The 23,267-nt window shown below is 42.6% G+C and overlaps 1 protein-coding gene across 1 annotated transcript in view; it reads left to right on the top strand.

Annotated features, from left to right (window-relative positions):
• The window catches only part of FBXO36 (F-box protein 36), a 114,383-nt gene extending 94,026 nt beyond the window's left edge, over positions 1–20,357 (top strand). The window contains exon 5 of the mRNA XM_069213435.1: positions 14,329–20,357. Within this exon, the coding sequence (XP_069069536.1) occupies positions 14,329–14,529 (201 nt within the window). The 3' untranslated portion in view covers positions 14,530–20,357. The remainder of the gene's footprint in view (positions 1–14,328) is intronic.
• The last annotated feature ends 2,910 nt before the right edge of the window (positions 20,358–23,267 follow it).

Raw genomic sequence — 23,267 nt, forward strand, 5'->3', positions numbered from 1 at the left:
ACCAGACGGATTTTCAGGGCAGTTAAGGTCACATGTAACACATGTCTGCGAGACCGAAGATACACAATCTGATGGTGGGCTACTAAAAAGCTTTAGCCCAGGATTCTGCAGCAAAGAATGTGAGAAGTCCGCTGGAGATTTGGCTATACCACAGTCAAGAGAACTCCTCAGGTTTGGAACCATTCTGACCTCAATATCTGGAGGAGTAAAGTCCTCAATAATATTATTACCTGCGTTCTTACAGCCTTTAATTATGTTGTTCTCCTTTGTTCTACCCACGTAAGGGGATTTGACCACTGGAGTGCCTGCCGAGAAACAGTTCCCATCCAATTCCACATCTCTGGGTGGGTCAAGGGCCAAAGCAGCTCTTTCTACTGTAGATGAGATATCAGTTAATTTTCCCTTTTGTATAAATGGAAGGATAGTATTTAAGCTTTTTACCTGAAGCCTGCTGACCTCCTTATAGCTCAATGGATAGATTTTTTTTTTTTTTTTGCACACTCTCATGGGGACAGCCCTCCCTGAGCATAAATGCTGAGCTGTCATATTGGCTCTGATGAAGCACTTAGCATGCCTAACACCACCACCTGGGATGAATTCAAACAGATGGGCTCAAAACGTCCTCCGAAACTGATATATTGTTGTGTCCTCGTCCTTCACAGTCTTAACCTGACTCCAGCTTCAGAGTTCTGGGGCCAAAACTGCCCGATATAACCCAATACAGCCCCATCTCTTCTCCACACTGGAGGACACGGGGACTTGATGGTTAAAAAGCTGCCCCGGTAGCCACAACAGATGTCTCTAATCTCTGATGTCACACTAATGCACTAGGGGCCAGATGTATCATCACGGCCCATTGCGATTCGGTAATAGCGATTTTTAAGAAACCGCTATTACCAACTCGCAAAGGGCCATGTATCACATTTGCGAATCGGTAATAGCGATTTCTTAAAAATCGCAAATGCTATTACCGAATCGCAAATTGCGATACCGGCCCCATTCGCAGCTATGGGCCTGTTGGCCCATAGCTGCGAATGTTTTGCATTTCCAAAATTGCGATTTCTGAACCAGAAATCGCAATTTTGGAAATGCAAAAGGCTAGGGTGCTGGGGGCCTAAGGCCCCCTCTCCTGCACCCCAATTTTTTTTTTTTTAACATGTAAGGTACACACATGCCAAAAGGGCATGTGTGCTTTACATGTTCAATTTAAAAATGCAGTTTTACTGCATTTTTAAATTTTGCACCAGGTTACTACCTGGTTGCAGATCATGGTATTTTGCATGTGCAAAATGCCATTCTGCGAAAAATTGCAATTTGCGATTTTTTGCAGCATTGCCTTGCGACCTGGATTTTGCGAATCGCAAATTGCGATTCGCAAAATCCAGGTCGCAACGCTAGAAATCGGAATATTAGCGATTTTTACTTTGTGATCTGCGAATGCCTTTCATGCATTGCAGACCACTATTTTGCACTCGCAAACGGCCGATTTTACAGTTTGGGAGTGCAAAATATTTTCATACATCTGGCCCTAGGTTTCTTCGGTGGACCTTCTGGCATGCCTTATAATAGGTCTTCCTACCTCACCTGGGGTCTGGGGGACTGGGGTCTAAAGGGTCTTGGGCTAAATTGTCTGATAAAGATGGCAATGACGATCGATCCACCTGCGCCGCCCACCCCTTCAGTGGGCTACCCCTGGCCGATAAGGTGGGGAAAAAAAGGAAGAGGCAGACGCACTTGCTCTGAGGAGCTCCCAGCAGTGGGTAAACTCACCCACCTCGCCTGGCACTCCTGGCCACCAGCCCTAAGTACTGACAGCCCTGGGAACGCTACAGAGAAGTTCCTAATGCTATGCTGGTTGTAAAGCAAATGCAGCTGTGGACAGCATGTCGCTGGGGGACACTGGGGAACCCCGCCCGAGCGCTGTGGAGCTCTGTGTCCAGTGCCAGCATCTAGTAAAGTCCAATGTAGGCAGCCACGTGGTCGCAGACATGGTCGCAGTTGTTGTGCTATCTTCTCTGGTAAATTTCTTTGGTCTCTCCTGATCCGGCCTTGGCCTCGGCCTCTCCTGCCCCTGGTCGACCGGCCCAGCTCCACGCGGCATGCTGCACGCTGCACACTGCAACGCCTCAGCAGCATAACGCTGAGACTACTTCTGGAGCAACAAGGGTCCACTTCCTCCAATTTCCGCGCTGCACGATTGTGAAGAACAGGAAGCGACAATTAATTACTATACATTTTTAATTTTAATCTGTTCACTGTTTTTATTGTGTAAAAAAATACCTTTTTAAAGTTGTTGGTACTGTCTGAGCTGAAGGCATGCAGCTGTGATATTTAATAGCATTAGCAACCCGCCACTGATTCAAATGCAAGTATCCTTCACTTAGCTGAAAATATCTGGCCCTAGGCCTTCTGTAAAAATAGATTTTGGGATAGGTCCAATGATGGTATCTCAGTGACACTGGAGTGGAGCAAACACTCTTTAATGTTGCTTCTCTTTCACCCATCACAACAGTTCTGAACCTCTCTCTTTAAGGTCTGGGATTTGCTCCATTTTCTGTTTCTTATGCCCTTTTGATATCATGAAATCCCACCTGTGCATCACTCCTAAATGGAGGTTTGCTAGATGCATACCTCATGGACTGATCATTTTAGTGCTAGTTGCTTTCTGATAGGCTAAACAATGTGATGAGACCTACTCTTCTAGATCACAGTTTAGATGAAGAGGTTACCACCCTATGCTATGGTTTTGAATCCCAGGGCACAGTCCTCAACCTTACTGCTGTTCTGGGCAAACTTCTGTGTCTTATAAGATGTCTTGCCAGCTTTCTCAGAGCAACATTCCTCTTATTTGTTCCTGGTTTTAATAAACATGAGACAACAATTCTGATACCTTTCCGTGGCAATGCCACCTCGTTCAGGTTAGACTGACACATGTATATTTACCTGTTAGTAGAACACATTTGAACCCATCCCAAAGCTTTCCATCATCCAATAGAGAGATTCAAAGTTTAGTTGGTTAGCATCATTAGCACCATTCTGTGGCTATAACTACAGTGCATGCTTTCAAATCAAAGAAGTTTACTATTTGTTAAATATTTATGGTAACATGTTTCTAGCCTGGAGTGAACATGGACACCTTCTATGTAAGCATCCTCATATAACAAGGTGTGAATCTTCTGGGGAACTGTTGGATTGGCACACGTGCTTCTTTTGCTGTTCATTTATGATACTTGTATCGCTGTTAAATGTGCTTAGTTATTGAGGATCAATAACACAGGCATAATTGGAGTGTAATTGTTCCCTCTTTCAGTGGTGTTACCTTCTATTCTGCTAATGTGTAACAAATGCAGTTGCCCTACATACGTAACAAACAGAGGACTGTATATTTTTGTTACATCATTGCCTTCACATACTACATGCAGTGCGTCATACTACTCCTACTAAGAAACTGAAGCAAAGCATATAGTAGGTAACAAGGATGAAGATTAGAATTAATGGAATTTACAAGCACTATACAAGAGATGTATTTGTTTGTAGCTTTCAGTTGGTTAGCCCTAGTCACAGTGTTTATCTGCACATTTTGTGCTGTGTTAAACCTATTTTTAACTATCATTTTGACAGACAAACAACTTAAGGTAAAGGGTGTTTCAGGAATGGAGATTTGCAGAAATTGGAATATGGTAGTCAGATTAGAAGCTAATGACAAAACTTCAATTATTTTTCACTGGCTGCCTTTTGAATGCCTGACTAAAAATCATGGAGCTCATTTTGCCAGGCACCTTTTTTGGTTTACTGTTGCATTGTGTCCCATTCTAGTATTCTCGAATCCTAAGTGAGATCCACTGCATGTTTGTCCATCCAAATAACTGTTGTGGGCCAATGCTACTAGGCCCAGGCATTCCTAGTTGTCATCTTGGGCCTCCTGCTGCTGCCGCCTTTTAATGCAAAGCACTAGAGAGCTGGCAGTGAATGATTGCTCAGTGGATTGTGTTGCAGATCTCCATGCAACAAGAGCGCACAAATTTGATCCAGTGCTTTCAGACTTGTTCAATTCAAATGTTTACTTTCGCACGAAGTTTGGGAAACTATGAAAATCAATCTGTCAGTGAACCATAGGGACAGTTGAGGGGTGCTTCAGCAGCACCATGTGGCAGCATTTTGAACGGGGCATAGGAGCTGAGAAATTATGCTATATTCATATCGAATGAAGGTTAAAAAAAGAGGCTGACTAGGTGGGTGCGATGCAAGTAGCTTTTGACATACTAACCTCTCTCAAATTATCAGTTGAGCTTTTTGGAGACTGCTCGCAATGCAATTATCAATGTGATCTTTGGCCTTAGAAAACATAATTCCATCTCTATACGTAAATGGTTCTGCCTGTATCAGAGAGCATCGTTATCAAGGTCTTCTCTCAGGGTTAGACATACCTTGTAGACCTTTCCTGCCATATCAAGCTAAAAACACTTAGTATTAGACTCTTAGCTGAGCACTTTCCTCCAAGGGAAGAACATCAGCCTTCATGCCAAAGCCTGCCAATAGAGCGGTTTCTGCTAAGATACCCGTGCTGTCAAACAAGCTTCCTCTGGACATTCGATTTTGCGTTTTAATTTTCTACATTTAGAAAAACATAAAAGCCTTACTGTTTATTTAAGTCTTCTTGCTCCAGTTAGTTTGACCATCTGCTGGCCTTCACCCGTTTTGATTTTAATAGCTGTACACAGATGTGATTTATTTAATGGTATAAGTTCTGACTTTCGTGGTTCGCAAATAACCCGTTCTCATAGATGTTGGCACGTGAGAAATACCAGCAGTAAAACACCACCAAACCCCAAAATGACCTCTCAAATCCCCTGGCGGAATATCGCCGGATTACTGCTGATTGTAAAGTTAATGATGTTTGTAAAAGTATTACCACAGACTTTACCATTACAAGATGTAAGACTGTCTGAAAATTGTGTTTTTTATCTTCGGAAACTAGCTGTGTGAACTGGCCTTAACGAGTGCAAAACATGTAAACAGCTGCCACCATATGAAGCATAACATAAGCATGGACATTACACTCTTGAATAATCACAGGGTTCCTATCACTTTCTATTCAATTCACACACTTATTTTTGGACTGTGGTATCTTTTTGTTTTTACTGTCTGTTTAAAACTTGATGGGTGGTAAGACAATTAAAGTTTTCCTTTATCACTGGCTGTAACTATCATCATCAATATTTGCCACTACTGTATGCATAATGTTGACAATAATATGGAGTGCCAATGCTACCAGTATTCTTGGTGGATAAGAAATGAATCACCAATATGCTTTCCCCACAGAAACTATAGAGCCTTTACTCTTGAAACATCTCGTTCCCTACTAGGAAAATGAGTGATGGAAAAAGTTCCAAGACATGTAAATAAGAAGATCATTTATCACTTCGATATTTTTCAGATGAAATAAAGGCATGCAATAAAATTTGAGATCTATACAGGACCAGTAAAGGGCATAAAATTGATAAAAAAATGAGCGGCTGAAGTAGCTGGCCTTGTGACAAACATTAATGGATGTGTGCAATGGATTTCTATGACACAGCTTCACGCTTCCTTTGTGAATAACCACAGGAAGTTTTTAAGATCCAAAGCAAAAAAGCCAGCATTAATAAAACAGAGTTTACCATTCAAACTAAAATAATATACTATTCAGTGGCAGGTATTGACCTCATCACAAATATTTGTGTACCCATAATTAAACAATTGGTTACGCAAAGCAAAATCTCAGTACAGAAGATTAAGGGGGTCATTCTGACCCTGGCGGTCCATGACCGCCATGGCGGAGGGCGGCGGAAGCACCACCAACAGGCTGGCGGTGCTTCCTGGGCTATTCTGACCGCGGCGGTAAAGCCGCGGTCAGAAAAGGGGAACCAGCGGTTTCCCGCCGGTTTTCCCCTGGCCCAGGGAATCCGCCATGGCGGCGCTGCTTGCAGCACCGCCATGGGGATTCCGACCCCCTTCCCACCAGCCTGTTTCTGGCGGTGTCCACCGCCAGAACCAGGATGGCGGGAACGGGTGCCGTGGGGCCCCTGGGGGCCCCTGCACTGCCCATGCCACTGGCATGGGCAGTGCAGTGGCCCCCTAACAGGGCCCCACAAAGATTTTCACTGTCTGCTTTGCAGACAGTGAAAATCGCGACGGGTGCCACTGCACCCGTCGCACCCCTGCAACTCCGCCGGCTCCATTCCGAGCCGGCTTCCTCGTTGCAGGGGCTTTCCCGCTGGGCCGGCGGACGGCCTTTTGGCGGTCGCCCGCCGGCCCAGCGGGAAAGTTGGAATGACCACCGTGGTCTTTTGACCGCGGTGCGGTCATTCGGCGGTAACCGCATGGCGGGCGGCGACCGCCGCCCGCCGCGGTCAGAATGACAGCCTAAGTACTTTGTGATTGTACCTCACCACAAATCTGTATCCTTCAGACAAAAGACTGGTGTCTGTGCAACAGAAAAGTTATTTTCTTCAGAAAATTCCTGTAACTACCACAAGGCACATTTCGTCTCGGCTGGCTTCGATTGCATCCTGCGTCTTTGTCAGTCCCTTTCGTGGATTTACATGAGGCTTGCTTAGGGACGTTTAGTACACCAATGGTGCATTAAGTCAGGGAATTCAAAGAACAAGTTGCTTCTAGCCACCTCACCTCGTTAATGCCTTATGTATTGGTTCCCCAGGCTGATCATGTTGTTTCCAGATGAAATCTCCCCTTCAGAACTTTTTGACAGATACTTTTATGCTTGGAAGGGGGCCCGTATGTACCACCTGAGATCATAGTGAGCTTTATTAGAGTAGGAAAAATATTATCCCACCAACATGCTGGAATTGAGTTCGGTCCGCCCAGCCCTCTATACTTCTCGATCTTTATTCTCATCAGAAAGCTTTATAGTAAATATAGCGCTACATGGTGATAATGTAGAATTTAAACAAACAGGGTGGCACAAGCCTAAAGATCCTTTTGATGGAAGCTCAACTTAAATGGCTCTATCGTATGGCATTTAATCTGTATGTAAAATGTGTTTTAAAAAAATGTATAAAGAGATATTTCACTTTGAATAACATCCCCAGATCTCACACAGAAGCAGCGATATTCTGTGTTCATATATTTAGTAAAGACTCCCTTGATAATAAACTATTACTAGAAAGAGTTAACTTTTGATTTTTAGCATCTAATACAAAATATTTATGAATCTGACAAATTCCAAATTTCTTTAAACTTATTTCACACTCTCGTCCAGCAATTCACAGTTTGTTAATGTGTTGTGCCCTTCCTGATAGATTGTGAGAGTTCTACTGCTGATGGCGTATAGTAGCCCATGAGGTTCCATGCTATTTATTGTTCCAACCTAATCGTATTAATTTGACTTTGTTCATCCTTTCTTCTTCTTAAAACCTGTCAAAACGAGTCTTCCAAAGGGTTTATTGTACCACAATAGCAGTTTTTCCCTTTTACTCCTAATTTATTTAAAAGTTAAAATATCATGAATAATACTCTCCTTTTTTTATAGGTGGTTATAGTATACGTGAATGATGCTATATTAAAGCAAAGTGGGCCATTATCCCTTTATGATTGTGGGCCAATTCAATTTACTAAGGTTTTCCTATCCCTCAAAGCCCTGGTTCCCTTTTGTCTCTTACTCTGCACTTAGGTAGGAAGGTGACATGGTTATGCATTACTGTATGGTTTTTAGAGCAGCATATTTTGATGTTGTCATTGCTGCCATTTCAGGGCAGCACAAGTTGTTTGACCAATAGGGAACAATAAGGTAGTTCACCTGTTTTCAACCTCAGCACCCATTGTTCTGATGGATACAACTACCTGTGGATTCCTCACTCATTGAATTTTCCCCATGCACCAGCATCCAACGGAAATTTTCTCCTAGCTTCTGCACGTCAACGAGGACGTCACAATTGCCCGGCTCCCACGCGACGCCGTCTGACGTCATACAGGCAATAAGAGGTCCTCGCTGGCGTACTGACGTCAGTTCCCTTTTTTCCGTGCCTTCGAGCGACGGTTATTCTTCGAGGGAGCAACTGTTTCTGCTGCATAGTTACAGTTACTGTTTCTATCAAAATGTCACAGCGAAAGTCGGGCTTTAAACCTTGTAGAGAGTGCGGAGGCAAGATGTCGGTGACAGACCCACATGTGGATTGCTTGTGGTGTCTGAGCTCCGACCATGAAGTGGAGAAATGTGAATCCTGTCAACGCATGAATCCTAAGGCGTTGAAGGAACGGGAGGCTAAGCTGTTTTTGGCAAAGTCCAAAAAGAAGGAAAAGCGGCACCGGCGCAGATCGTCATCACCGAAATCTCATCTACGTCACCGTGACTCCTGGTGCCGTTGTGATTCTCGACGCCGTTCGAGTAGAGAGCGTTCACGCTCGAGGTCGCCTTCGGTTCGGCGCCGTAAGACATGGGAGGTTAGTCCCACCATCACTCCTCAGCCGCAGACACCTCCCACTTCTCCGCCGTCTGTCTTCTAGGTCGTACCTCAACAGGATCCTGAGTTTTCACCTGCACTATCAGAGATGCCTGGGCCGGCGCCGTTATCACCTCGGACGCAGGCTCCGCAATATCCATAATTCCCAGCGCCAGGTGCTGATAGTTCCGCATTTCTTAATGCGATGTTTGCCATTTTTCAACAGATGGCTCCGGGTGGTGGTCCAGCTGGTCCTTCGGGCCATTGGCTTTTAATATGGGTGCTCCGGCTCTTTTACGACCGGCACCTTTCATGCCCTTCCTTCCAATGGGAGGTGCTGGCTCGGCGCCGGTTCCTTTGGCGTCGCCTACAAGACCTGCGACTCCGATGAAGACTGCTGTCTCGGTGCCGGAGGGTTCTTCACCATCTCGTCCCCTGCCTCAGTCGGCGCCGAAAAAGCCCACGGCGCCGATGGATCCGACGTCGGATGGATCAGAGGATTGGCGTCAGGCGAGGTCACCGATGCCGGTGGACGCCTTGTCGATGCCAAGGATCGGAGCCAGGCTTCATTCTAGGAGGCTAGCTCTTCGCCTCCTTGAGGAACATGAGTATAACAGGCAGGCCTTGGAGGAGGGTGAGATTGAGGAGCCTCTGACAGATCTTCATGGTTTGGACACTGCTAGTGGCTTGGACACTTCCCCGGAGTGGGACTTGACATCTCCTGGGGAATATACAGAGGAGGCTGCTTCTTTCCACTCTGTTTTAAGGAAAGCAGCTGACTTTTTAGGCCTTCCCCTCCCAGTGGCTGAGGCGAAACCCAACATTTTGACGGAAGTACTACATCCGGCCTCGGCTATTGCAGAACCTCTTTTGCCTTTTAATGAGGCTCCCCTTGATCCAATTATGGAGATTTGGAAAAAGCCAGTGACATCTACGGCTGTTAACAGGACAGTAGCACGCAGATATCGTGTGGCTCCTGCGGATCCAGGCTTTTTGTCGAGGCACCCGACTCCAGAAAGCTTGGTTGTGCAAGCTTCATGTTCCTCACGTACTGCTCCAGGTTCCTTTCCGGGTGTTCCTTCGGACAGAGATTCTAAAAAGATGGACCAGTCTTCAAAAAAGACTTTCTCTTCTTGTAGTATGGCCCTTAAGTCCACAAATGCCACATGTATCTTGGGCAGATACATCTACGCCCTTATGGAAGAGGTCAAGTCATCTCATTCTGGATTACCTCAGGAGGTGTTGGGCCTTGTGTCGGATGCTCAGGCTGCAGAGACCCAAGTATTCCAGTCAGGGCTGGACACAACTGATTCTGTGGCCAGGGCTATGGGCACCACTGTTGCTACGAGAAGAAAGGCCTGGCTTCCTTCTTCAGGTTTTTCACCAGATGTTCAGTCGGCCCTGCTTGATCTACCCTTTGATGGGGATAAACATTTTGGGTCAAAGGCGGACTCTGCCCTTGAAAGGTTTAAAGAAAGTAGAGCCACCGCAAAATCTTTGGGCTTGCAGGCCTCCTCCTCTGTTTCTTCACAATCGTTCAGAAGGTTGAGGGGGTTTGGTCGTGGCTCCTCCTTTTGGGGCAGGTTTCAACAGCAAGCCACTACTGCCCTCCCCTATAGATCGTACAGGGGGAGGGGTAGAGTTCGAACCAGAGGGGCCACCCAATAGTACTCTGCCTCTTCCTCTTCCTCTGGAGGGGTGCTGCACGGAAAGCAGCCTTAGTCATCCACCAATTCCTTTGCATACTGCTCCTGTAGGGGGAGGTTAATGTACTTTCTCCACATGTGGGAGGCAATAACATCGGACTCCTGGGTCACCAGTATTGTGGGGAAAGGCTATGCCTTTCCCGTTCGGGAGTTTCCACCCCCCATCCCGCCCCGTCCATCCTTCTGTTCGGAAGAACATCTCCTGTTGCTAGAACAGGAGGTTCTAGTCCTCCTTTCAAAGGGTGCAGTGGAGTTGGTTCCAGAGCAGGAGAGGGGTCAGGGTTGTTATTCAAGATATTTCCTGATCCCCAAGAAGGATGGTCGGTTGAGACCAATCCTGAACCTGAGGATTTTGAATTGGTTCCTCAAACAGGAAAAGTTCAAGATGCTGACCCTAACACAGGTGCTTTTGACGTTGAACAAAGGAGATTGGATGGTGTCTGTCTTGCAGGATGCTTACTTTCATATCCCGATACTCAAGTTGCACAAGAAGTATCTCCGGTTTGTGGTGGGATCGCAACACTATCAGTTTGCGGTCCTTCCGTTTGGTCTTATTTCAGCACCTCGAGTCTTCACGAAGGTGATGGCGGTGGTTGCAGTAGAGCTCAGGAGGAAGGGGATAGCGGTATTTCCTTACCTAGACGATTGGTTGATCAAGGCCAAGTCTCCGGAGCTCGTGCTGCGTCACCTGCAGTCGACAACCCAGTTGTTGTTTGATCTGGGCTTTTCGGTGAACGTGCCCAAATCTCACCTGGAGCCCTCTCAATGTCTCCTGTTCATAGGGGCGGTACTTGACACAACATTGAATCATGCCTTTCCTCCGCCCCAGCGGATTCAGGACATTCAGGCGTTGGTTCCAATGTTTCAAAGTGGAGCGATCATTCCAGTCCTCAAGGTCCTTCTTCTGCTCGGTCTGTTTGCTTCTTGCATTCTGTTGGTCACTCATGCACGCTGGCACATGAGGGCTCTTCAGTGGTGCATCCGAAAGCAGTGGTCTCAACACAAAGGGGATCTCGAGGGATCAGTAAAGATTTCCACAGACGCTGCAGCGGATCTTCGATGGTGTGCTGCGGACGGCAACCTTTCCCAAGGAAGGCCGTTCTCGCTGCCTCCTCCAGTGGCCACAGTGATAACGGATGCTTCCACTCCAGGGTGGGGAACTCATCTGGGGGACCTGGAGGTCAAAAGTCATTGGTCTCCAGTGGAACAGATGTTTCACATAAATCTGTTGGAATTGCGGGCGATACGTCTGGCTCTCAAGGCCTTCCTCCCTTCCCTTCGCGGTCAGTCAGTCCAGGTCCTGACGGACAACACTACTGCGATGTGGTACATCAACAAGCAGGGAGGAGTAGGGTCGTACCTTCTCTGCAGAGAAGCTGCAGAGAAGCTCTTCGGCTATGGTCCTGTGCAAGGGACCATCGGATTTGCTTGGTAGCAAACCATCTGGCCGGAGTCTTGAACGTGCGTGCGGACAGTCTCAGTCGGCACATCTCGACCGATCACGATTGGCGTCTTCATCCAGATCTAACCCTGCACATCTTCCAGATGTGGGGATTCCCTCGGGTAGATCTTTTTGCCACTCGGGAGAACGCGCACTGTCCGTTGTTCTGCAGCCTCCAGTATCCTGTGCAAGGAACGTTGGGGGACGCGTTTCAGATGTCTTGGTACGGCCAGTTGCTTTACGCGTTTTCCCCCCATACCCTTGATTCCTCGGGTTCTGAGGAAAATTCGCCAAGAGCGGGCCCAAGTCATCTTAATAGCTCTGGATTGGTCAAGAAGAGTGTGGTATTCGGATCTTCTCCAACTCTCACTGTGCCCCCGCTCCGTCTCCCTCACAGGGCAGACCTCCTCTCACAATCGCAGGGGCAGGTTTTACACCCCCACCTCCAGGGCCTGCACCTTCATGCTTGGAGATTGAACGGGGCAACCTGAGTTCCTTTTCTCTCCCACCCGAGGTGGTGGATGTTATTTTATCGGCCAGGCGACACTCCACTAAATCTATCAACGCTAGCAGGTGGGCTAAATTTGTGAATTGGTGTGGAGAGAAGCAATTTGATCCTTTACATGCCCACTTATCGGACATTTTGTCTTTTGCGTTATCCTTGGCACAGAGGGGTTGTGCAGTTGCGACAGTAAAGGGCTACTTGTTGGCTCTGTCAGCCTTTCTGTGTCTGCCTGACCAACCCTCTTTATTTAAATCCCCATTAGTTTTGAGGTTCATAAAGGGCCTGACTAATAGATATCCTCCCACTCCTTTCATTATGCCTCAATGGGATTTGAACCTAGTTTTAACATTTTTTATGGGCTCACCGTTTGAGCCGATGCATTCTTGCCCCTTAAGGCTATTGGTTCTAAAAACTGTTTTCCTTGTTGTCATTACTTCAGCTAGAAGGGTGAGTGAGCTACAGGCTCTTTCTGTTAAGCACCCGTACACATCCTTTTATGGGGATAAGGTGGTGTTGAGGACCAAGGTTCCATATAGGTCAGTCTATTACACTCTCCTCTTTTTATCCTCCACCTCATCCTTCGAAAGAGGAAGAAAGACTGCATCACCTGGACCCGAGAAGAGCACTGAGCTTCTTTGTCGACAGAACGAAGGAGTTCAGATTGGAAGATCAGCTCTTCATCGGGTACGTGGGAAAGAGGAAAGGAAAGGCAGTCCACAAGAGAACACTCTCCAGGTGGGTCATTCTTTGCATTAAGCTGTGTTACTCTCTGGCAAAGATTGAACCCCCTGATGGAATAAGAGCTAATTCCACCAGAGCTAAGTCGGCCTCTTCGGCCATAGCTAGAGGTGTTCCCGTGGTTGACATCTGCAAGGCCGCAACTTGTTCATCCCTCCACACTTTTGCAAAGAATTATTGCTTGGATTCGGAGGTGAGGAGGGATGGCCATTTTGCACGGTTGGTGTTGCAGGATTTCTTGGTCTGACCATTCAGGCACCCTCCACCGAGTGCGGTACTGCTTTGGGACTCTATTCAATGAGTGAGGAATCCACAGGTAGTTGTACCATAAGAAGAACAAGTTACTTACCTTCTGTAACGCCTTTTCTGGTGGATACACTAGCTACCTGTGGATTCCTCACGGTCCCACCCGCTCCCCCGTTGCCTGTCTGGTCTTACCAAGATTTCCTTGGGTGAGCACCTGTAAGTCATTGATTTGTTTATACTGATGCAGATGTTATACATGCTTGTGTTTATTTATATATATATATATATATATATCTATATATGTACAGTATATATATTTATTATTGTACATTATTATTTTTTATGTATATATTTCTGTATATATGCATATTTATACGAATGTTTTTCTATTTAATTTAATTAAATATTATGGTATAAGATTTTATTTGATGTGTTCGTATCAGATATGTTTTGTTGATATTTACCTGTTCGCCTCAAAGGCACGTAAAAATGTTGATAACTGACGTTAGCACGCCGGCGAGGACCTCTTATTGCCTGTATGACGTCAGACGGCGTCGCGTGTGAGCCGGGCAATTTTGATGTCCTTGTCGACGTGCAGAAGCTAGGAGAAAATTTCCATCGGATGCTGGCGCATGGGGAAAATTCAATGAGTGAGGAATCCACAGGTAGCTAGTGTATCCACCAGAAAAGGCGTTACCGAAGGTAAGTAACTTGTTCTTCTCTTGCATCCACCCCACTTAGCGCAAACAAAAAGATTGCAGTTGTTGTTGTTAGATGGCTTTGATCATTGCGTTTATGTGCCCTGTAATCTATTACAAATGTGAGCAATGTATTACAAGCACATGCCCATGTTCTCATAACTACAAAACAGTGGTTATAAGAAGCAGCTCTGTCTGTTGAAAGTATACGTACTGGAGACAAGGTATTCCTTAGCCCATTATTCATTAATGCACGGCCATTTTTGTTACGTTCAGTATTGAAATAACATTGTTTTGTTAATTTGGTACCAGTTTTCAAGGCTTGTTACTGGAGCAGAGGATGATATAGTGCAGAACTGCAAATTTGGCCGTGAGTTTTATGTCATGTCAAAATAGTGTCAAATTATTGTATTAAATTTGGTGCCCTATAACAAATTGGCTGCCATTAGAGATTGTGAACCAGTAGAAAACCGAAATATAGAATTCCAAGCTTGAAGTTGATGAGAGTGTGTTTTCACATGCTAACACGTTCTATATGTCTCTGAAATCCTAGATATGCAATTCTGAGCAGCTTTGGGAGAAAATTGTTGAGAGCCTGTGTGATACAATTACCCCTGCAATGAGAGAACTGGCAAAAGAGCGAGGCTGGAAGCAGATCTTCTTCACAAACAAACTTCAGTTACAAATGCAGCTCCGCAGGAGGAGACAGAACCATGGCGATTCTAACGAAGACATGCCAAAACTGTTGTTTTAAATCAATACTTCCATCAGTTTGATTATAGACAACTTTCACACAGTTTGAATGTGTTTAATCAGAGTAGTCTTATTTCTATTTGTTTTTTTCTTATTCATTCCTTGAAAATTTGCACTAAATACTAATAATACCACTTGTGCTATTTTAAGTCGAAATCAGATTTCATTTCAACTGGTCCTGGCACCCAACAATTCAATTGAGATCTCAAACATTGCTAACCTAAAAAACGTCAACTCATCTAACTTTTCTAACTTATTTTTCTAAATGAAGTCTTGGTAATGTGTATATTGTTCAGGCAGCTTTGTTTAAAACTACTTATATAAAAGTATCTCACACATTCCTTTTTTATTCAAATCTCGCAAATCCGCTCTTGACTTCAGCTTATGTCAATGATTTGAATTATTACAATTGGCAAAGTGCACAACATTAGACCATCACAAGATCACTTTTGTTTACCTATTAATTAACCTTTTACATTCTGTACATTATGTTTTGATTTAAAAAAATGTTATTTAAAAAAATGTTAATGTGCTTCAATGTTAATATCTTCCCTTTTTCATAAGCAACGTAAGATACATTTGAGGGGCAGGCTACATTTTGCAATTCTTGCTGTAATGTTATGATGAGAACTATAGCAAAACTGTTTCTGTTTATTCAGAAATCCCTTTTCACTGACTTCACCGTGTTCCCATTTCATTTCATTAGATCGTTCAGGCCTGAAATTATTTTAGAAATGCTTGGGTTTGGAGCAGCCATGGCTATATTAGTTCCTAAATATTATATTGTGTGGCTCTTACCGTTGATAGAACCATGCCTTCTCTATCCCTTATGAAAAAAGAGGGTAGTTCATATATAGAGATTAAATACCCATGTAATGTAAGCTCAGGATGTGCCATGAGGAATGGGGTTGACGGAGAGGGTGCTGTGCTTTGATGAAGCTCTTTTGTGTGCTTTTAATCCACAAAACTTGTGAATAAGTAACCCAAGTGAGGTTTCTGAAAGTACTTTCTGGATAGAAATACAAATTAGGTTGCAATTCCCCTTTAATTAGTTGTTTGAGGTAACTCAATTTGTGTGTCATTTTCTACTGTGCGATCTTAATGCGGTGCATTCTTTATATTGAGAGAAGCCATTTTCCTCCTTTACTGCTTTTTAAGATTGAGAGGGATTATTTCCTCTTTCTTATTGCAAAGGTTTTGTATTGGAGTTTTGATAGCATTTTGATAAACATTATCCCAATATAAGTAAAAGAATTGCACAAATTTGATAGATGGGAAACAACTGAGGGCAGCTGTACCTCTTATGTTTTTAGATTAGTTGGAGGAGTCTAAAGAAGAAAACAAATCTGAGTGGCAGGCCCTAGCCTTTATGCCAGAATGTGTCATTCTACTAACGCACACGGACATATATTAGTAAATCCAGGATAGAAAAATGGCTTTGTTTCCATAGCAAGTTGTCTGGGTTTCATTCAAATTCATTATAGTCTCTAGGTGGTGACCATGACCAATGCCCAGCCAGTTTAGAACACGATCAAAAAGCAGAGAATTCTCTGAGACTGTTAAAGATGTTACAATCTTAAGAGGATTCAATGATTTAGAAGTAGAGATCAAGGATGGCCCCCTGAAATACTGCAGCTCATATTAAAATAAACCTCCTTGTCTTCTCACCTATGGGCTTCCAAATCATAGAAGACAGTGAGTGTGATGGAACTCATCTCTACAGATGGCCATCACAGCAGATGTGGAACCTTTTTGTGGAAGCAAATGCTCTTGGGTAGTTGAGACAGTGCCCAACCATAAAAAAAACAATATATAAATTGTTCTTCTTTATTTAATATATGGTTATCAGGATAACTAAATATCTGTGACCCGTCAAGCATGTTTTCCATTTTCATTATTTGTCCATGAAAAAAATGGCCATGTCTTTTGAAGTAATGACCCATCCATTCCGCTAAATAGTAAAAGTTGTCAAATTGTCCTATATATATTTAACCCACAAATGAAGATACGTGAGCTATGAGTTTTGTTATAAAGTAAGTACTATCCTGTTTTTCATCTGGCCCATACTTCTTTTCCCCCCTAAATTGCCCAAAGATTTCAACTGAAAAGTTCACTGTTTATTAAAAATGCATGTTCATTTTATTTTCCTATCATTTTTAATACATTTCTAGACAGATTACATGGGAGCTCTGTCCTATTTTGTCACAGCTACCTTTTCTTCCCTACACCGGATACGAGGGGTGTGTTAATGCTGGTTTCTTTAGGAATGTGAGATTAAGTAAATCCCTGGGTTCTCACACTATTGTCAGAAATTCCTTGGGAGGATCGCTGTTATTTCAGAATGGAACTGGTGTCAAAGACTGTTCAATCTTACTTTTTAGCTGGTTCCCCACAAAAGCTAGTATACCACTTGCAGGTCCTCCAGAATACAGTTAGCAGCAAGAGTCGTTACTAAGGCTTTCAATATAGTCCCTACAATATTAAACCTTTATCACCTCTCTGATGGAGAACCATCTCCCTCTCAAAGAAGGCTGTATATGGCTATCAAAAGAGTGAAATGTTACTGTACTGATCTGCTTGCATTCTCTGTCAACCAGTGGTCTGGCTAAGTAGATGATATATCGTTTATCTTTATTGCCACAAGCTAAACAGAACTGGACCATGCACAACATAGAAAATGATGGACCATCTTGCCTTTAAAACATGTAGGAAAAGGCTAGTCGTTCACTTAATTTACAAGTGTCGTTATTCCTTCAACTAGATTCAAGGCATCCAGCTAAAGATGTCCATTAACCTGACAAATGCAACTTGTTGTATGACCACATGTTAGTTTTTTTCTAACAACAAACCCCAGTTTCTGGTGTCCCCAGGTAATACACTGTTCTTAATTCAAAGGGAACCATAATTACCACCCCCTTACGCCTCTGTGTTTATGTGCACTGTTGTTACAGAGGGGTATTTTGAAACGCTATGTCCATAGTATGAAAATAACTCTGAGAATGCTAATCTACAGGAAAATAGGTTAACATGTTACTTGAGCTTGTTTAGAAATTTGCAGAAAGTATGAAATTCATACATGCCTCTTCGGCCTAGTATGGAAACAGTTAGAATTCAGACATATGCAAATATTGTGTTGTTGTTCTTGTGCAAACTCTGTTTCCTGAAGCACGCCTTGCAGATACGTAAAGAATCTGGGAAACACCCCGTACAACTACACAGTTGCTTCAGCGCAAGTACTTTCAATAGGCAGTATACCTCTATACTCTGACAGTTATTGGACTCATGAAAGCTACTGACTGTTTCTGCAGACTCAAGACACATATTTCTTTGCTGATTCCTGTCTCCTGTGGAAAACCAATAAAATAGTTATAAAAAAGAATGCTCTGAAATATGTAAATTAGCTTTTCTGTGGAAGTATGGACTTATTTAGCTCTCTTTGATGAGAAAAATGGCGTCCATATTGTTTAATGTCAGCTCAGTATCATTCGTTTTCTGTTGCTTTAAATAAATAGTGATGCATGTGATATGCTCTAATAGAAGCTTATGTAATCAAACTTGCCATTGATAGTGTTCCATAGACCATTTTAGAAAATGAATGTATCTGACAGAATAATGGAAAACGTTAATACTACATAGTGTAAAATGTCTGTTTATTTCTTGACTACTTCTAGGCTTGCCATCTTATTTTTTGGGGATTTCTTTTGTTGTAACTTGAACTCAGTGTTCTTAATATTATTTTCTTCTATCATAAATAGGTAAGGCTATAGCAGTTAGATGTTGACTCAATGTACCTATACAGGGCTCACATTATGAGTGGGCCAGTAATTAGAATGATATCTACTGAACCTGATAAATTCTGACTCCACTGCATCCAAATATGGAGATTTTGGTGCTTACTTCAAAACAATCTTTATGTTCCTATAGGTATCATTTTTCACCTGATAAACATTAGCAGGTTTAACCAGCTGATATTCAACACAAAATGAATAATTATTATATGTGCAATAACAGCAGTTACTGCACATATCACAATTAACTGGGCAGATCATACCGAGGTTTGTATTGTGTATCTGTTGAATTTTACCTACGAACAAAACATAGCATTTTGGCAGCGATGAAGACTGAGTTTTCTTTAGTATTGAAAAACTAAAGAATTAAGTAGCATTCAAATCAAAAGAGAGTATAATGAAATAGGTATATTTATCAAATTATCAGCTAACCAAACCACTAGTGAAAGAAATTGTTTACAGTTTAAACAATATGAATAGCCTTACCTACACAAGAAAAGGTGGGGAAACAAATGATGTTCCATATTGTGCCTAAAGTGATAACAAAAAAAACTGCAAGCTCAGTAGTATATCCACCCACCCTGTTATCGAGCTATATTTTTCAAATAGATTATACAGCAAATGGTAGACAGCCATACTATGCTGTGAAGGGGAAACACATATTAGTGGCGCAGGGTGTAGTAATGCCTGGAAAGGAGTTCTCTCTTACTCTCCTTATAAATCTGTATTTTAATACAATTAGTTGAAACCAATACTAAATGCCAAATGTCTAGGTATTTTTCTAGGTATAAATCGTAGTTCTACAACAAACTAGCATTAATAATGCTTCTTACCCACAGACCTCAATCGGACGGATATGTTTGTGAATACAGCATGAGCCCATCATAATAACTTTAAAACAAAATTGAATATGGTTCATTAAATTTACACTGGCGTACACCATTAAAATGTGTTTATGCATATTCTTAATTATGCTAACCATAGAAGCTGGATAATGCGCATAAGAAACACAAAGGAATGTAGGAGCATCAGTACCATCTGTCCTGATGTATGAAACTCTATGAGGGCTCTTCATACATAACATCTCAATGATACATAACATTGTGGGTGTGAAAACAATAGAGGGTGCCATGGATTCCCAGAGCACTGGCAACAGGTGGAAAGGAGGCAATGCTATCAATGCTTCCTCAAATTAACTTCCAAGTATTTCTTCCTGAGATCAACTGTCTCTGTTTAGGATATGTTCTCTCAGACTGTGAGAAAAATTCAGCTAGAATCCTTAAATGTGGGCACTGTGGGCAGCCAGATCGTATAGAAGGGCCAACCTTGCTGAATAAGGTGACTTACTGAGACATTGATATCTGTTCATCCACAACCTCAGTCTGAGGCTATAGGTGGTTTTATTACAGAGTTCTTTATTGCCGCAATGTGTGTTTTATGATTGTGCGAGTCATCTAATATGCTTTGAATATATTTTAAGCAATGTGATTTATCATCCTCCATTCTATAAGTGCCAGTACCAGACCACAGTCAAGGGTTTCAGCTCTGAAGCGAGTTCAGGAAGATACCTGAATGACCTTTAGGATGTGAATTTAGAGCTAGGTGTGATGTGAGGTTTACAAGTTGTGCTAATATGTTTGGGAGGGTAAGTGTGGATGTTGGCCATCAGTGATTGTGTGTAACCATACAAATTGTGCCATTGCAACCTCTTGAGCAGTTTTCATCAAGCTGAACATTTGCACTGAAATGCTAATTTGTTTTGCGTATCAGTACTGAAAATAAGAAAGGTAGATGTACGCTGGACGATACTTCTCAAACACTTGTGCTTCAAAACAAATGCTGATTTTTATAAACGTTGCTTTGACCATTTTACTCTCATTTTGCCCATATATCTTTATTTAAGTTTTCATTTTTTTAAATATATGCCATATTGTTCTAAGAAGATCAAGTTTTGTCTTTGTGATTTATTTACACATGTATCCTTTGTTGTTTTCAATTGGACAGCACGAATTATCAATAATAAAACATACACTAATGTCAAGGTGTCTTTTAATTTCCCTAAGATGTTCGATTGCTCGCAAAGTGATTGGAAAAGTGACTGGATAGCTGTAATGTGATAATTTTAAATTTGATTTTTCATTTAATTGAAAACCATCTTGTGTGCTGGTAGACAGATCTTTTGGTATAGCGTTAGCCAAGACCTTTTGATTTTACTAAAATTTTGTATGCTATATTCTTGCTTACATGGGGCTTTCAGTCGGCCTTCTTTATCCGTGATGTCTTACTCATTGTTGTCACTCATATTTTTCTTCCACCCAAGCAGCATACAGCATGGGGCAAAAGATCAGCCCACTTAAGCCACTGGCTAACTCACTGTGATGACATTCTGCTCTTTCATAAGCAACATGTCTGCATATTTTTGTTTTTAGCTAGTTTTTTTTTTTATTCTCCACAATTAACATCCAGCACCTCATCCAACAATGACGTATTACAAAAAGTGATTAAACAAAACAAGCATTGACAACGGCAGACATATTGGCTTTGGCTACTCTTGTTTATTTGTGTTATGAGCTGAATGAACTCATTTGTTTCAGCCTACGACTAGTGACTGCTGTTTTGCCCCAGGCCAATAAACACGCAAGATGTGAGCCTTTAAATATCATCAACAATTAACATCCAGCACCTCATCCAACAATGACGTATTACAAAAAGTGATTAAACAAAACAAGCATTGACAACGGCAGACATATTGGCTTCGGCTACTCTTGTTTATTTGTGTTATGACGCTGAATGAACTCATTTGTTTCAGCCTACGACTAGTGACTGCTGTTTTGCCCCAGGCCAATAAACATGCAAGATGTGAGCCTTTAAATATCATCAACAATTAACATCCAGCACCTCATCCAACAATGACGTATTACAAAAAGTGATTAAACAAAACAAGCATTGACAACGGCAGACATATTGGCTTTGGCTACTCTTGTTTATTTGTGTTATGACGCTGAATGAACTCATTTGTTTCAGCCTACGACTAGTGACTGCTGTTTTGCCCCAGGCCAATAAACACGCAAGATGTGAGCCTTTAAATATCATCAACAATTAACATCCAGCACCTCATCCAACAATGATGTATTACAAAAAGTGATTAAACAAAACAAGCATTGACAACGGCAGACATATTGGCTTTGGCTACTCTTGTTTATTTGTGTTATGACGCTGAATGAACTCATTTGTTTCAGCCTACGACTAGTGACTGCTGTTTTGCCCCAGGACAATAAACAGCAAGATGTGAGCCTTTAAATATCATCCACCTTGTGTGAAAAGGGCACGCCTCTTGGCTCGAGACCGGATGGGCGCGTGTCCCCGTCGCACTCTGAGTCATATCTCCACTGCATAGGATTTTGCATGCCATTCTGTTTAGTAGATAAACCTTTGTATAGTCCTACAAGTGCTAATTTTAGGAATGCGGCTCCTAAAGGTCACCTTCTTAGATCTAACAGCCACATGATGTTTTAGTTATTACAGGTAAACGGAGTAAATATCATGGTGTGACAAATGCAGCAGAAATGTATTACATTTGTCAAAGCCCTCTCGGAGATTTTCTGATACGGTTCAGGATGAATGCGTGGAACGGTGGCTCCGCCCTTTGCTGGCTTGCACGTTTTCGCTACAATACACGGAGAGGGTGTGGCTCGAGGCAGTCTACCTGCGTGCGCTCGTTCCGCTTTATCCCAGTACGCCATTTAATGTGTACATTCACAATGACTTACACCTCTGCTAGTGATCCCCCGCACAGATGTTGCCACTCGCAAAAAAACAAGATTTCCAATAATATTTAAGTCATGTATTATCCAAAAATTTACAGAATGTAACAGTCTATCAACCATCAACTGCAAAAATCTGCATTTGCTAAAGAAGCAACCATCCTCTGAACTAACAACATAATTTGTACTTATGTGCCATGGCAACCTCAGGGAGAATTTAATGACCGTGGAAGAAAAGGTAGAACACACAAAAGCTGCAAAAATACTACAACAATTAAAGCCCAAAGGAAACCCCCACAGACCACCAGCTGTAGCCAAGAGCTTCATCAATTACACGGGAGGAGTCAATGCAAATTGCCATATGTCAGTGTCTTGCCTTCCACAATAACAAACAATGTTGGTTGTAATCCATCTCATTAAAATCCTGGTTATGGTATCACCCTTACCAATGCTCTCATCCAATTTAAAGCCTCATTTGGAGCTTTCTTCTGGGTGCAAGGGGCGGGGTGCTTCTCAGACATACGGAGAACAGCTGTGAAGTCAGGAACACAAAGGTACAAACAGGCATTGTTTAAATGCCATAATACTTTTTAGATTGACAAAAGAGACAAATACACACAAACAGAGAATAAGCAATGAATACATAGCTTTTGGTGATAAAGTGCTATCTTTCAATATAGAATCTGCCAAAATGGTATTCAGTGTTGTCACATGATAGTGAAATGTATCCCACGCGCGCACACACTGTTGCATTCTCTGTGCCCATACCGCAATAAACATATGCTGAGTTCCAGAATTCTCTTTCGTCAGGTGATCTTCCATTGATTAAAAGTGCTCGTGTTTGAATTGTCTGAAAATTTAGTTTTTTGGGGACATAAGGTGTAACCACCCGGGTACGAGCAGCATGGGTGGTATTTTCTGAAAAGATACCAGAATTTGAGCTCTCCAGTCTGTTGGTTTTAAAAGACAAACTCGTGAACAGTTTTTACGAACTTATCTTCAGAAAGGAATCACTTGCACTCTACAGTGTTGAACATCCTCCCGTCTTTCAGCCACCCTAGATTAATGTAATACCAGCGGGTGATGCTGGTGATAGGGCATGGATTTCTTAGCTGTTAACAATGTTCCAAGTATTTGCAAGAATTGTGGACAATGCTGGTTCACTTTCTGACTGAGCTTATTTGCGA

Source organism: Pleurodeles waltl, chromosome 11 (assembly GCF_031143425.1).
Source record: "Pleurodeles waltl isolate 20211129_DDA chromosome 11, aPleWal1.hap1.20221129, whole genome shotgun sequence".
In the NCBI taxonomy this organism is placed as follows: Eukaryota; Metazoa; Chordata; class Amphibia; order Caudata; family Salamandridae; genus Pleurodeles; species Pleurodeles waltl.